This window comes from Crinia signifera, chromosome 1 (genome assembly GCF_055691185.1).
Source record: "Crinia signifera chromosome 1, ASM5569118v1, whole genome shotgun sequence".
Classification (NCBI taxonomy): Eukaryota; Metazoa; Chordata; class Amphibia; order Anura; family Myobatrachidae; genus Crinia; species Crinia signifera.
In genome coordinates, this window is record NC_139217.1 from 424,441,843 (window position 1) to 424,458,629 (window position 16,787).

Sequence of the window (16,787 nt, forward strand, 5' to 3'; positions counted from 1 at the left end):
GGGTATAAAACCGTTAGCAAGGCTGTTAATAGGCCATACATGCGCAAAAGACCCGCCAATGGTTACCCAAGTAATTAAGATCTGGAGGGAAGTGTGCGCAGAGGAAGAGCCCCTGATAAGGGACCCTGAGTACCCGCTAGTGGACAGCTGCAAATCCCCGGAGAGCCGGCAGATAGAAGTGGCTTGGGAACTGTACACAATAAGGCACCTCTGCCAGATCTATTCGGGTGGTATATTAAAGTCCTTTGCACAGTTGAGAGAGGAGTTTGGGGTTCCCCAGACATACTTTTTTCGATACCTGCAGCTAAGAAGTGGGTTGCAGGCACAATACGGTTCAACCTCTCCACAGTTGCTTGAGTCTCCCATAAAAAAGGCTATAAAAAAAGGGGGAACATTTGAATACATTTTAACCAATTAATTAACGGCTACAACAGAGCGAGTTGCCGATGCGCATTTTGCCTGTGTCGGCTTTTTCAAGGCTGACCTAAGTGACTGGCCCGCCTCTATTAAGCTATATTTATAGGGGGAGAGATCCCAATCTGGGTGTGTTAATTTACAACCAATCCTAGTCTTGATTGGTGTGTTTTTAAATATTAAAAAAATACCAAGGGCAACCCTATTAACACCTAAACCCAAGAAAAGCAGTGAGTCTATACCTAGATTTATTAGCACGTACTGCACAGAGTGGAGGGAGATCAATCAGATCCTAACTAAACATCGTCATGTTCTAGCTAAAGATGAAGATCTGAAGCTAGTCATAGGAGATCGCATACATAGCAGTTGGAGGAAATCCCCCAATCTAAGAAACCAACTAACACAAAGCCATTTTGTTCGAAAAGCAAAAAAGGCTCCCACTGTAATAGGATGCCATAAGTGCGGTAGGTGCAAAGCGTGGGCTGCGAGCCGCTTACTTTACTGAGAGCGCTCCGGCGTCTGTACATCTCAGAAAGTGATCTTTAACATACTAATGATATTGCGGAAGCCCTATTAAGGGTGGGCGCACATATAAGTCAAGAGTTACTCACTTAGTAATCGGTAATATTAAACGTGTAATAAAATGGCAGTGATTCATGTCAAACAACTCTAATGTTTTGCAAATATCTGGCTGACAGCCAGAATTATGTAGTGGCATGCAATTGTATTAATTTCAGAATATAATTGATACATAAATCATCTCCTGCAGAATTGGCATTAATTGATCAATCTGCACGAATATATCTGAAACAGCAAATTGCACGTGTGATTGGTTGTAATATATACTATACAGCCTGGGCAATTTGCTCTGATCTGTCTGCAGAAAATGTCTGAATAAAAATTACATGCACGATTAGTTGCAAAGTATATAGTACAGACTGGGCAATTTGCTCTGACCAATCTGCACGAATATATCTGAACAATAATTGATGAATTGCAAAACTTATAGTACAGACTGGGCAATTTGCTCTAAGCCTATTGCTAAGTACCACGCATTTGAGATAATCATGAGCGCTTGAAAATCACAAATGTGGTTCTAACATACATTTGATAATGCGCTATTATATGAGCGTCATAACAATAAATGTGTAAGGTACATCTCACCTAATACCTGTCAGATACAGGCATAGGGAAACACGGAACTAAGAGCACAACCACTTACTATATCTACATTATAAGTAAATCAATGCACCTATCTATACGTATATGACTCTTGACTCAACTGACAGGATTTGAAGAAAGAAGTGGTTTACTAGGCCGTACGGCAGGTCACCACCCATCTTCATATCTGATATCCTAGAATACAGTATACACATGTGAACAGTCGAAAGAGATTACTCTATAAAGCACGCAATATAAAACGACATTAGCTGCAGAGTTGGGAATAAAACCCATTCACTAATTACATTTTAGCCAATAAGAATGTACCGTACTTACCTGAAATATTAACAGGAACTGTCTCTATAATACTTAATACTAACGGCCAACAGAGACTAATTTTAATCTTTCTACAAATTTCTTTTTCTCTATATCTATCATCTTATTTTAATTTTTTCGCCACTATAATCCCTGATACAGGGAAACATATTATCGGGTCAAGCATTATTTAATAAATAATAAAAATTTGAGATTACCACTGAAAATAATGATGACCTGTAAGTGATACCTACCACTATAATTGTTCTGTACTATTTAATAAAGATATATTTGAATTTTAGTCAATTTTTGACATTTTTTGTGAATAAGGAGTGCGTCACATTGAAACTGATTTACTTTTCTTCTCTACAATAGTGAAGTATTGTCAGATGTTTAGTTCTCCAGCAAATTGTCAGCTTTGCAGATACTCGTGTTACTTTTGTCAGTCAATATAGAAGTTTATGCATCCTGACTAACACATATGGCAGCAAAGGCTTATTCACACAATAGCTCTCTCATTGGCTTCCAAATGAGAGAACTGTTGTTGAAATAGCCTGGCAAAGAGGTACGTTGATCTCGTGCCATGCTAAGTATTCTGTCCCCCTGACAGCAGTGCTACACACTGGAGAGTAAAAAAAAATCTTTTGTGGACATGTACTCCTCACGTCTCATATACACCAAATGGTCTTTAAGAGCTTTTCACTTTTAGCACCTCCAAATTAACATTGTATGTAGCAGTAATAAGTAGTCTTTCTGGCGCAATGACTCTGATATATCGTTCCACCAAAGGGTTAAAGATAAAGTGATAGCTTTGGTGATCATTTTACTGCTGGGCTTACCTACTGCATATGGTCTGCGTTCATGTATTACATTAGCTCTGCACTGTATGGGATGCCATTGTCAGTGAGTAAACCGTTGCTGTTTCTCCACCACAAATGTAGGGACGGGGTCTTTAGCATACTTGCCTACTTTTAAAGTCTCCTCTCCACGAGAACCCCAGAGAGGAGACTATCAGCAGCACTTCTGGGGGAGGGGCTTGATGTAGACTCAATTTGTGGGTCTTTGAGGAGGGGGCGGCGCTAAAATGACACAATTTAAATATTTAGCCCCGCTCCCTCACCCGAGAAGCCGTGAATCGTGGTGATTTAACTCTGCTGCGGTGGAGATGGGGGGTCCAGCGGTATCTGGGAGGGTTGGCACCCTTTCCGGGGGGCTGGGAGGGACCAGATTTGCAGGAGCCTCCTGGCCATTCCGGGAGGTTAGGCGACCCTGGTCTTTAGTACTTTGTTCATAACAGAACTAGTGCCCTAGTGATACATTGACATGGACACTAAAAAACTGTGTCCATGTGAACTGGGTCGACATTCGGGTCAAAAAAAGTGAAAAACCCCATGTTGACCCAGTTGACATGGACACTAAAAAGTGTCCATACCCGTAGGAGCTGGAAGGGTCAACTGGTCATCAGCCAATGTTATCGGTAAGAGCAACTGCATAAGCATGAACTGAATTTGCATAATTCAAGTTAATTTTTAAATCTTTTCTCTGGCTTCCCTATTTTCTCAAGCCTTGCCCAAGGGATACACTACATACATAGGATATTTTATTCTGACGCCAGTTGAGGGATTCTGCCCCATGTTTAGTTGAAACACATTGGCCATTCCCTACTGAAGATAGTCTAGTCCTCTTGGCTAGCTCTGGGCAAGTATGCATGTTGCAGATTAGGCTTTTCAAGGTAATATATTCTTCGGCACTTACTGTTTAGCTTATAATTATCTATAATGTATTGATAGCTAAATACATTTTGATGTTCATGCATATAAATACCAATTATAAATTCAATCAATTAGAGCTAATACTTATAGCCTCAGATTTGAACTCAAGGAGCTATTCAGTTCAGTGTCCTTTTCCTTGCACAATAAATTGGAAGCTATCTCCGTTAGATTCCAGGATAAGTGCCCGGAGCTATGGGTTACCATGTTCTTGGCGGCAGCAGTAAGAACAGAAAGCCCTAATTAACTGCAGGTTTGAGCCTCAGAAGGTGGCAGACAGACATCTTTGTTAAGTTCAGCCTGCGGGCTGCAATCGAATAGCCCCAGGCGCTTCTACAAGTCAACGGCAATTAGTGCAGAGCATTAAAACTGCCGTTAATTTTCTCCACTGCTGCAGATCTGTCATGTGTGTTGTTGTCTGTCTCCCTTTCAGAAAAAAGGCATTCATCTGCAGACGCCCTGAAGAGACTGAGATACCCACCCACAATGCTTGCTGCATCCAGACTCTCTGCCATGCTCAACGGGAATGATGAAGTGTATGTGAACTCTATGGTAGTAGATGAAGTAAGTGCTATTTCAATGTTTTTACTGATTTAAAACAATGGTCCCTGGTTTGTTCTCCAGGAGTGGGGGTGGGGGGGTTATTGGGGGCTTTACACAGTTTTATGTATTGTTACTATGACACACCTTCTACATTTGGATCCGGTATCGGGGTGGCTGACTAACAATATCCAGGTCGACAGCCAAAAGCATGACCACAAAAGATCGACATGGCCAAGGATGAAATTGACACAAGGTCAATATGGAAAGGTCAACATTTGTTTTTTTCACAATATATTTTCTTCATTTATGTAGACTTCACCATCCACGTGGTCTCTGATTGTGAATGGTAAAGTGTGGCTAGCGCAGCGAGGCACCTGGCCCGAAGCATGGCGAGCGATATGAGCCATCCGAGGGGACATGGTCGACTAATACCCCTTTTCCACTAGCCTAAATATCCCGGGGTTTGGCATGGGAGCGCGCAAAACCCGGGATTTTAGGCAGGTGGAAACGCTCCCTGTAGAAATAACCCAGGTCGTGAGACCCGGCATTTCTACCCAGGTAGCGACCAGGGTTGAACACGTGTTCAACCTGGGTCACTGTGTAGTGTAAACGGGTAACCGGGGTCCATGTGACCCGGGGTCCCATTCACTACAGTGCAAAAGCCGGCGCTGAGAGATGCTCTCATCTCCGAGCGCCTCCCCGATCCCACCTCCCGATGACGTCACCATACCTCCCAACTGTCCTGCCTATCGCGGGAACGTCCCGATTTTTTGGGGACATTCACGCGTCCCTCCCGCGGGCGGCAGTGTCCCGCGGCGCGGGGGGGGGGGGCAGTTGGGAGTCCCCCCTGTCACCTTGAATAGATGCTGAGGGGGCTGGGGGCATGTCCAGCAGCTCACAGAGCTGCTGGGCATGCCCCCACAATGACAAAAATGGGGGCGTGGCCTCGTGGGAGCAGCGAGTATAGGCCATGCCCCCGAAAATTAGGCCACATCCCTGGAAATTTTGCGGAGGCGCGCTTCTGGGTGTCCCGACTGCTGAGGACGCAAAGTTGGGAGGTATGGGAATGGGTTTGTAAGCCAGGTCGCAACCAGGTTGTAGCCGGGTACAAAATCCCGGCTTGCATATGGAAAAGGGGTATAATTGTGGGTCCACATTCTCAGGTGTCAACATTGACAACAAAAATTGTGAAAAACAAGTTGATCTTTTCATGTGTTAAATTATCCTTGTCGGCCTTTTGCCAATGTCCACCTTGTGGATGTTGGCGTTTTGCTGTTGACCTAAACATTCTATGAGAGCTAGACCACACCTGTTGGAACAGCTGCATTTGTAAAGAGGATCCCCTCTTGGTTATCGTGGGAGAGAGCAGCACTAGTCCTTAGCACTATTCTCCTTGGGATTTTATTAGATTACACGAAGCATGAAATGGAAAATCCTAAAAAAAATTGTTGATAGCAGGTTGGATCGTATTGAATTTAATATAAACTAATGAAAGAATATATAGGGTGAGGCAAAAAAGCCTGCAGATTTTGAAAGGTAAAAAATGCAGCACATACTTTTTGAACTGTGCGATGGGATGTCCGCAGGAGCGTGCATCGCACACAGCAATTGCACCGTGTATGGGCACCTCAAGCACTGCATGAGCTTTGTGTGTGCTACATAAGTAACTATACATAAATAGTGTTACCGTTTGTACAATTGTACCTGTAAACCTTAAAAATCGTTTTTAGGTTAGTGATTCAGACCTCAGCTTCATTCATCTGGACAACGCCGTCACTGATGCTTCTTGTACTGACTCCACCCCAACATCTCAGAGCTCTCTGAGAGATGTCAGTACCTCTGCTGGTGTTTCCCCGGAGAGTATCCCATCAGAGATAAACAATGGGGAGAATGCAGAGGACTCCTTCTACATCTTACCACCTGGGATTTCAACACCTGGGGGCACAAACCGACAGTGCAGAACACTGGGATATGGAGGCGGCAGGAACACAGCTTACACAAGTATCAAGAAGAGAAGGTAAAGACCATGAATGATCAAATGTGTATTCCTACAGTACTGTTTATTCCTACAGTAGTAAGGTGTAGCACTGTTAAACCTAGAAGAAGAAACAAGAAATAGAAAAGTAGTGATAGACTGCTGTCAGGGAAGCAGAGACTGGTCAGTCTGTTCTGTATCTGTATTATGCAATGTTTAGCTAAGCAGCATCTGTCACTAAGCAGTTTGCTGGGTTCTCTGCATCTTGAAGGAAAGCTCAAAACACAGGCAAAATATAAAATTATAATCAAAATCTATAACATTGTGTTAATTCTGTGAGTGTACAATCTTTGGAGGAACCAGCTAACTAGGGTGGTAAAATAAAGTAATACCCCTTTCACACTGCAGCTCTCAAACGGTATATTGCCGTTTTTTTTGCCTTTTAAAACGTTTAGAGCTGCAGTGTGAAAGCTCCAGGGTGCTTTACCCATTTAAGAAATACCGGTAGTTCTTAAACGGGTAAAAAACAGTGTCCTACCCGTTTCAGACCCGTTTTTTGGCAGTGTGAACAGGTCTGAAATGGTATTTAGGACCCTGGCAATAGTGAGCATTGAGCTGGTTCCGCTCTGTGCATATTTAATGAGTGGGACCCAGTGCAGTGAATATTTAATGCGCGGGTCCCTGCCCCCTGCATATGAAATTAGCGGGTCTGCTCATTACATATGCAGGGGGCGGGGACCTGCTCATTAAATATTCACTGCACTGGGTCCCGCTCATTAGATATGCACAGCGTGGGACCTCAGTGGTGATAAGTGTGCCGGAGCCCTTTCTACCTGCCGGATCCCCAGGACTCCCGTAATGTCACCGCCGCTAGCCAGCTCCACCTGGGGCCTGCCTCCACCTCCGTACTCCCCTCCGCCGGACTCCGCCATGTTCAAGTAAGGCCTCATTGCCGATCAGTGGTAGAGTGCTTTCACACCGCAAACCTGTTTATAACCCGGTATAATACCAGGTAATATGTGTGGTGTGAACGGGACATTAACCTGCATGGACCTGTTTTAAGGACTGTTTTAAATACTGGGTCTAAGCAGGTTTTGCGGTGTGAAAGCAGCATAAGTCATGTGGTGATATCCAGGGGCATAGGTTATAATGGCTAGCGGGATAGTGGTTGAGGTTTAGCCTTGTGGGATAATGGTCATATCAGGTGCACTGTAGAGCAACCATGGTACTGGGTTTATTGGTATCAGAAGTATAGAGTAATGCACGTTACACAGTGGTAATTCAGGTGTTAACAGCAGTAGTGTCAAAAAATGGGGAGAGACTCAGATACTTGCTATGTACTGCACGTGGTACTGTGACACTCTTTTATATAGCAGAGATGGCTGCAACCTGCACATGTGCAGTAGTGCCTCAGGATAGAAGTTCCACCTCCTTGCAGACTCCGAGTCCTAGTACCATGCATACTGTATTCCAGTCTTGTACAAGGACACAGACCGTGCAGAATGCCTGTCCTTTACTAATAATAACAACATTACATTAGAGTCATCGTTTTTATTAATCAATAACTTGAAGTAATGGGACATGGACGGTTTAGAAGACAGAGAAATGGGAAATAAGGAGTTCAGAACCTTACTTTTGCCTAATCTGCTGTCGCAGTGCAGCAAGTGATTCTGTTTAATGGTTGTCGGTAAACTTACTGACTTGCTTCCTTCTCCAAAGTAGATTTTTATTGACTTGCCACATTGATGGAGTCTTATGAGACCGTAATGACAAACTTCTGACAAAAAACGCATTGCTCTATTATATCTGCAAAATGCCAGAGTGCTTACTTCTGATAAAACCAATTTAAAGTTCTCTTGTTAGAATGGAGGTGGCGTTCGAAAATGTGCGACCTATGTAATGTAAACCGTGTTTCTGTGCAGTGGTGTGTCTAGCAGATCTGGTAGCGATTTAAATGGGGTGATATGAGAGAGATCAGCCATAATGTTTCATAGGCGCCATAACCTAAGGGACAGTGTTTGTGACGGTGATTTAGCATTCATTCTATATTATGTTTATCTTTGTATGTTTGTGAATTGTGCTGTAAAGAGTGTAGAGTGTATAGACACCTAATGGGTGCAGAGTGACGTGTGAGCTGGATTTACCTGCTTTTAGGCTTGCGGTTTTGACCATAAACATTTAGACAGGTAAATGAAGGGTGTGTACTATTAGGCATGGTTCCCCGGAATCCTTTGTCCATGTAATTGAACTTCTTTCATTACTGTGACAAGAACACGTCAAGGATTTGCCTCCAAGGTGACATAATTGACACCAGAGAAAAGAAATGAGAAGCAAGTTTTTGGTTCGTTTACATGAGGGTGGAGCAGGATTTATTCTGTTTTCACAACACCCTGACATCTTTTGCAGTCTCGTGACAGAGATTGGAGTCTTCTAGAACAGTCAACCAATAAGCATACAATATGTTATTTTCCAGCTGTCAGGTTTCTAAGCCCTACAGCAGCGGTGCTCAAACTGTGGGTCCTGACCCCTATGTTGGTTGCGACCATCTCAGCATGTTGCGGAATGTCAAACTGATGAATTCTTGAAGTCAGTGATTCAAGGAATCTGAAAAGTCAGTTGAATTGTCTGATACATCAGACTCTTTGCATTACTGGCTGACAGATTGGAGGAGTCATCAGACGGGTTGGGATCATTTGGTCTACAGCATGATGGTCGACGTGTCTAAGTCAACATGGGAAAAGGTTGACATGGTTATAGTTTGAAAGGTTACTAGTTCGACAGGTCATTAGTTCGACAATTTCTAGGTCGACAGTCAAATGGTCGACATTCGGTTTTTCTCTGTTTTTTTACCTGAATGTCAATACAGTTGACATGGACACAGTTTAAAGTGCACCGCATCCCCTTGCTATGCTCGGCACACTATTTTATTTTCCCACCAGGCCCTAGTGGATGGTAGGGCATGAAATACCGCCTGTCGGCATATGTCGGCTCAAAAAACAGTGGAAAAACCCCATTTTACTGTCGAACTAACGACCTGTCGACCTAATGACCTTTCCACCTAGAACCATGTTGACCTAATGAATGTAGACCTAATGACTGTCGACCATCATGCTGTAGTCCAAATGACCGCATCCCCATCAGATTACCTCCCTGCCATCCCCAAAGCCTTCACAGCAGGTATAATCTTACAATTTGCATGTATATATTAAAAAAACACACGCAGGGCAGAGATTCCGAAAGGTACACATCTCTGCAATTGTGTAAAGGCCCCCATACATCGAGGCGATTTGGTCCGATTTCGGCCGATTGCGACCAATCGGCCTGTTAAAGCGGACCAAATCGCCTCTCCCTGACATAGACTAGGTGGTCGGACCGGCTGGCTGTCCGACCACCCGTTCCTCCAGGTGGTGAGGCGGGCGGGAAGCAGGGACGCATGCGATCCATCACAACGGATCGCATGTGTCCCTGCCCGCCGGGAAGGTCCCGGCGGCTCGCACTCTGTTGGGTGTCCGTACACTGCTGCGAGACGTCGCAGGCAGTGTATGGGCACCTTAAATATTTAAGTGGTCAACATTAGGGATCGCTTCACTTCTTTTTTGTTCCTCCGCAATGCTGCTGTGCATGTGCAGTCTGCTGACCACACACATGTAGCGGGCTTTCTGCAGTAACTCGCTCGGGTCCTGTAATAATAATTTTTTTCTTACAGGGCCCCAGAGCTAAATATTTTGTGAACCCCTGCCTTACAGTACCTGTGTGGTTAATACATGGCTAATAGCACCCACCTGGAATATTATATTAAAGATTAAACTTTAAAAAAAAGTCAAGTCTGCATTGTCGGAAATGGAGGTTAGATGGTCAAATCCACAGCCGTTTTCGTGAATATGTGGTGCGGTCATTTTTGACAATCCCACGGCCGTTCAGACTGTCGGAAACTAGACTGAATACCCCTCTAAGGTTTTGCTGGTTTGGACAAGTGCTAATTCAATTGAAGTATATAAATCTAAAAGAGCTCACACCGTACAGCGCAGAGAACGGTTTTCCTAGCTTTAAATTAACGTGTGGTGGTACAGTCTTATTACCTGTGTGACTTTCAGGCCTGTGCACAGCTGTCCAGGGGATATATGTAATTAATGTCACATTAACCTGCTGGTTTTGCATGGCTTGCATGTATTATTGACTTTGTGATATCAAGCCTCTCCTGTTTACAGTTCCAGCTTAGATGGACTTGATGCTGACAGCGAAAGTGAGGGGATATATAGCAGATACCACGATTCTAGTTCTCCAACTAAAGAGGACTCCTCCGGCCCGCTGGGTAACAGTGGGGATGAGCTGGACTCCCCTGAGACAAATGCTGATCTACATTTCCAAATAAGTCAATCAGGAACTTTACCCCTATCTCAAAGCAAGGTAATGACTGAATCAGATAGGGTCCATGTGTCATGTGTTTGTGTTACTTTCATTTACTAGAAAGCCTTTTCTCGGAATGTTGTAATGGCTGTTGTACAATTTCATGTTTGTTTTTAATGGTTAGACATTAATTATCTCCAAGTATCAGTCAGTAATATTTGTTTTTATATAAATACATGTAGCTTTCAATAATTCTTGATATATGAATATGATATTATATCACTGTCCACTTTCATCTAACCAGTATATCCTAAAGTGTGTATTTTACCCTCTCCTCCAGGATCCCTTGGCCGCTGGTCTTAGATTCCGCTCCTACTCTTGTTCCTCTCCGAAGAATTTTCTTGGGAAGCCTCGCTTGACACGTGACCTTTCCATTGGTGACCCTGGGGAGGGTGAGTGCTTGTGTTCTAGATATTGGAGGGATGGGTAACCGGATGAGCAGCGCTAGTATTCTATATGACAATATAAATACTTCCCTTAGTAATTATTCTGTGATGCACCAGGATCAAAAAGGTTTCATATATTGCATATTGTAGCAAATTGTTCCCGTACAGGATTTTTAGTTTCTCCCCCAAAAACAGGAGTTGTGCGTAATTGCAACATCAACATTACAAACTTTTTTATCAAAATGTAGCTGCATATGTAATAACATCTACTGTACCTTTATGTATAATGACCACAATGATAGTTCCTAAAAATGAGCTTTTACTGTGTTAAATGCTACAAGCCATACTGTACTTGAGGGAAGAAGCTACTTCATGATTTATAAATGTAACACAATGGGGTGAATTTATGAAGATGGGAGTTCTATTGAAGATGGGATGTTTCTCATAGCAACCAATCAGATTCTACTTAATTATTTAGCACTGTCTAGAACAGGGGTGGCCAATCCTGTCCTCAAGATCTACCAACAGTTCATGTATATCAGGCAACCTGTGGATTTATAGTAGGAATGAATTCAGCAGGTTTGAAAATGTGACAGTTAGTATTGACTACAGCTGTGCACCAGCTAGGTGCCCTGGGAAATGTGACCGTTAGTAAGGACTACAGCTGTGCACCAGCTAGGTGGTCTGGGAAATGTGACCGTTAGTAATGACTACAGCTGTGCATCAGCTAGGTGGTCTGGGAAATGTGACCATTAGTAATGACTACAGCTGTGCACCAGCTAGGTGCCCTGGGAAATGTGACCGTTAGTAAGGACTACAGCTGTGCACCAGCTAGGTGCCCTGGGAAATGTGACCGTTAGTAATGACTACAGCTGTGCATCAGCTAGGTGGTCTGGAAAATGTGACCGTTAGTAATGACTACAGCTGTGCATCAGCTAGGTGGTCTGGAAAATGTGACTGTTAGTAATGACTACAGCTGTGCACCAGCTAGGGAGTCTGGGAAATGTGACCGTTCGTAAGGACTACAGCTGTGCATCAGCTAGGTGGTCTGGGAAATGTGACTGTTCGTAAGGACTACAGCTGTGCATCAGCTAGGTGGTCTGGGAAATGTGACCATTAGTAATGACTACAGCTGTGCACCAGCTAGGTGGTCCGGGAAATGTGACCGTTAGTAATGACTACAGCTGTGCATCAGCTAGGTGGTCCGGGAAATGTGACCGTTAGTAATGACTACAGCTGTGCATCAGCTAGGTGGTCTGGGAAATGTGACCATTAGTAATGACTACAGCTGTGCACCAGCAAGGTGGTCTGGGAAATGTGACCGTTAGTAATGACTACAGCTGTGCACCAGCTATTTGGTCTGGAAACTGGGACCGTTAGTAATGACTACAGCTGTGCACCAGCTAGGGAGTCTGGGAAATGTGACCGTTGGTAAGGACTACAGCTGTGCACCAGCTAGGTGGTCTGGGAAATGTGACCGTTAGTAATGAATACAGCTGTGCACCAGCTAGGGAGTCTGGGAAATGTGACCGTTAGTAAGGACTAGAGCTGTGCACCAGCTAGGTGGTCTGGGAAATGTGACCGTTCGTAATGACTACAGCTGTGCACCAGCTAGGGAGTCTGGGAAATGTGACCGTTAGCTGGTGCACAGCTGTAGTCATTACTAACGGTCACATTTCCCAGACCACCTAGCTGGTGCACAGCTATAGTCCGTACTAGGTGGTCTGGGAAATGTGACCGTTAGTAATGACTACAGCTGTGCACCAGCTAGGTGGTCTGGGAAATGTGACTGTTAGTAATGACTACAGCTGTGCATCAGCTAGGTGGTTTTTAAAATGTGGACTGTTGGTTGATCTTGAGTACCGGTTTGGCCCCCCTGGTCTAGAATATAATAGAATCTGATTGGTTGCGATGGGACACATCCCATCTTCAATAGAACAACCATCTGTGCAAATTTACCCTAATGTTTGGTAAATGATTTTCAATGTGAGAGATGATTATGTGACCACCATGTTATTTCAGTAATAACTAAAAGCATTCTGAGTTGTCACGAGTCTGAATATTGTGACAGCAAACACAATGGAAATGTCCTGTCTCTGTCACATGTCAGCTCTTAAAGTGTTTTACGAACTACAGTAGTATTAGTCTATAATCCCTTGGAATTTCTATGTGCTCTGCCAGCAGGTATCACACATCTTACCTCTGCCCCATTTATTACTGCTAAATGTACACAGTTAGGGCCTGATTCATGTAGGCTTGCTTAATTGCATAAATTCGCTGCTTAGTGAGCAGGTAAATGGCATCTGCTGGGTTTGCGAATAGAGGTGTCGGCGACCACCGAATGATTGCGCCACCCGTTTGCAAATAGAAGTCAGCCTAGACTGACTTTTATTTGTGAGCGCCTGGATACAGAAGGGGCGGGAATCTGACGTCCTGTGACGTCACCCGACTTCCCTGTGCTGGCTTCGGCACGCCTGCGTTCGCATGTGGATGCCCAGCGTTTTTCTGGGCGCAACCACCGTTTTTGTGGTTAATGCTCAGGAAATGCTGGGCATTCCCATCTTCCAGCCCCCTGTCCGCACCGCTGTGTGCAAACGCCTCGGCGAGTGTAGTACTCGCCGAAGGCGTTTGCACTGCGGGTCCGCACATGCGTATTTTTGCCAATGCACAGGCGCGCAACATCGGTCGCCACTGCAAATTCAAGGGTAGATTTATTAAGCTTGGGGAAGTGATAAAGTGTCTTGTATTTATCACCGGCCAATCAGCTCCTACCTGTAATTTTTCAAGCCAAGCCTGTAACTTCACAGTTAGGAGCTGATTGGCCGGTGATAAAAACCAGACACTTTATAACTTCAATGAGCTTAGTAAATTTGCCCCTCAGCTCTTTTCGAACCTGAATCAGGGCCCTTAATGCATTACCCCATGTTATGTCTCTGACCCACACATTTTAGCTCCAGTTTAATTAGTTGTAGAATCTATTCTCAAATGCAATTTTCACTTTACTGAGGCTAAAAATAGTAATATTATAACTCAATTGTGCTTCATCGGGGGTGTTAAAGAAATGTTTGACATGTTTAATATTTGTCACCTAGTAGTGCTGCATGCCCTGTTCCCTGGCTGCCAGACTGGCTGTGTGCTTTATTATATAATAAAAGTATAACGGAAGTGCTGAGATACATCTGTGTAAAGAATGTTTTCCTGCTTGTAGACGCCGTATTCAGCCTCAGTGGCCGCTCTCTCCTTCAGGCACTCTCATTGTCTAAATCAGTATCTCTCCTGCACCCGGGTAGTAAGTAATGTGGTGGGGACTAGAAGTCGTCTGCTTTTCTGCATGAGCCTCTTGTATGGAAGGAATTTATTTATCCCAATACATTAATATAGACAGTACAGCACATATTACAGTGCCTATATCATGGTGATTCCTTTGCATATGTTGCTCTACCATCACGTGGCACTTTTAGGCGGCACGTGGACCACTTTAGTTTGCTGGCAGTGTTTCACGTAATGTGTCACTTTGTCACATTGCTGGAGATGCATTGACATCTAACTAGGACACATCTCTATGGGGCACTGTGCGTTTCTATGTGCACATTGCTGCTGTACTCTGCTTGAGCCGATTTATGGGTAATTTGCTCCTGCAGTGCCTCCTATTTTTGCATCCCGGTTGTGTCCAGCTCTTAGTCAGGCCCATAAGAGTTTTACCCTTCTGCACGGTGCCTTGGGTAGCCAAGTATGGGCTGATAATTTCCTTCCATCAGTCTTCCATGGAGGTCCTCTAGCAGGTGGTGGTCCTCTCTTTCATGTACGGCTATAGGGCGGGCCTACACTGCAAAGTCCAAGCAAGTTACACAATGCAGCAGGTTTGTTTTTGTCCTACATAGGGGGAGGGGCCCTAAACTGCACACCCTGGACATATGAGGTGCTACCTGCTGAGACTTGTAGTGCAGCAAGCAGGAGGAGGAGATTGCAGGTGCACACTAAATATATATGCTAGACCTTTTAATATCTTGCTATATTGCATTTGAGGTTATTAGCATAGTAATGGCCATTAGTATCGGCTTGTCCACCGCGTCCAGGTTACCTCAATAGGACAAGTCCCTAACACTACTCTGGGACAGGTCCAGGGCACAGGGCCCCCCAGGTCAGCCCAGCAGAACCACCCCATGGCATCACATTAGTGTGAAATTAAAGTGATAGTAAAAGGGATAGGGGAAATTATATGTGATAGGACTTACCTACAGTAGGTAAGAAGTAATAATAAATGTGAAGGGTGCTACATATATATTAAACAAACTAAAGGGGTGATTGAAAGTATACGATATGATGCCATGGAGCAGCCCAGCAACAGCAGCCCAAAGAGCCCTGCGCCCCAAACACAGTCCCACAGACTAACACTCAGCATATATGTATAGTAGGACTTACCCTCATAGTGCCAAACTGAGGTGTGCAGTCTTGAATGTTGGGACTCCAACCTAATTAAAATCAATTTGGGACAGGTGGGTGGGGTGCAAGTTAAGGAGGAAGGCGTCTCTAGTTCCTTCCAGTGTGTATGAATACACAATATATAGTACATAGGGGGAGGGGCCCTAAACTGCACACCCTGGACATATGAGGTGCTACCTGCTGAGACTTGTAGTGCAGCAAGCAGGAGGAGGAGATTGCAGGTGCACACTAAATATATATGCTAGACCTTTTAATATCTTGCTATATTGCATTTGAGGTTATTAGCATAGTAATGGCCATTAGTATCGGCTTGTCCACCGCGTCCAGGTTACCTCAATAGGACAAGTCCCTAACACTACTCTGGGACAGGTCCAGGGCACAGGGCCCCCCAGGTCAGCCCAGCAGAACCACCCCATGGCATCACATTAGTGTGAAATTAAAGTGATAGTAAAAGGGATAGGGGAAATTATATGTGATAGGACTTACCTACAGTAGGTAAGAAGTAATAATAAATGTGAAGGGTGCTACATATATATTAAACAAACTAAAGGGGTGATTGAAAGTATACGATATGATGCCATGGAGCAGCCCAGCAACAGCAGCCCAAAGAGCCCTGCGCCCCAAACACAGTCCCACAGACTAACACTCAGCATATATGTATAGTAGGACTTACCCTCATAGTGCCAAACTGAGGTGTGCAGTCTTGAATGTTGGGACTCCAACCTAATTAAAATCAATTTGGGACAGGTGGGTGGGGTGCAAGTTAAGGAGGAAGGCGTCTCTAGTTCCTTCCAGTGTGTATGAATACACAATATATAGTACATAGGGGGAGGGGCCCTAAACTGCACACCCTGGACATATGAGGTGCTACCTGCTGAGACTTGTAGTGCAGCAAGCAGGAGGAGGAGATTGCAGGTGCACACTAAATATATATGCTAGACCTTTTAATATCTTGCTATATTGCATTTGAGGTTATTAGCATAGTAATGGCCATTAGTATCGGCTTGTCCACCGCGTCCAGGTTACCTCAATAGGACAAGTCCCTAACACTACTCTGGGACAGGTCCAGGGCACAGGGCCCCCCAGGTCAGCCCAGCAGAACCACCCCATGGCATCACATTAGTGTGAAATTAAAGTGATAGTAAAAGGGATAGGGGAAATTATATGTGATAGGACTTACCTACAGTAGGTAAGAAGTAATAATAAATGTGAAGGGTGCTACATATATATTAAACAAACTAAAGGGGTGATTGAAAGTATACGATATGATGCCATGGAGCAGCCCAGCAACAGCAGCCCAAAGAGCCCTGCGCCCCAAACACAGTCCCACAGACTAACACTCAGCATATATGTATAGTAGGACTTACCCTCATA

The 16,787-nt window shown here is 44.3% G+C and overlaps 1 protein-coding gene across 3 annotated transcripts in view; it reads left to right on the top strand.

Moving 5' to 3' along the window:
• Window positions 1-16,787, top strand: part of ARHGEF28 (Rho guanine nucleotide exchange factor 28) — a 229,529-nt gene that overhangs the window by 146,066 nt on the left and 66,676 nt on the right. For all 3 annotated transcript variants that reach the window (XM_083151902.1, XM_083151903.1, XM_083151904.1), the window contains 4 exons: window positions 4,093-4,223; window positions 5,933-6,219; window positions 10,386-10,584; window positions 10,865-10,976. In XM_083151902.1, the coding sequence (XP_083008028.1) occupies window positions 4,093-4,223; window positions 5,933-6,219; window positions 10,386-10,584; window positions 10,865-10,976 (729 nt within the window). The remainder of the gene's footprint in view (window positions 1-4,092; window positions 4,224-5,932; window positions 6,220-10,385; window positions 10,585-10,864; window positions 10,977-16,787) is intronic.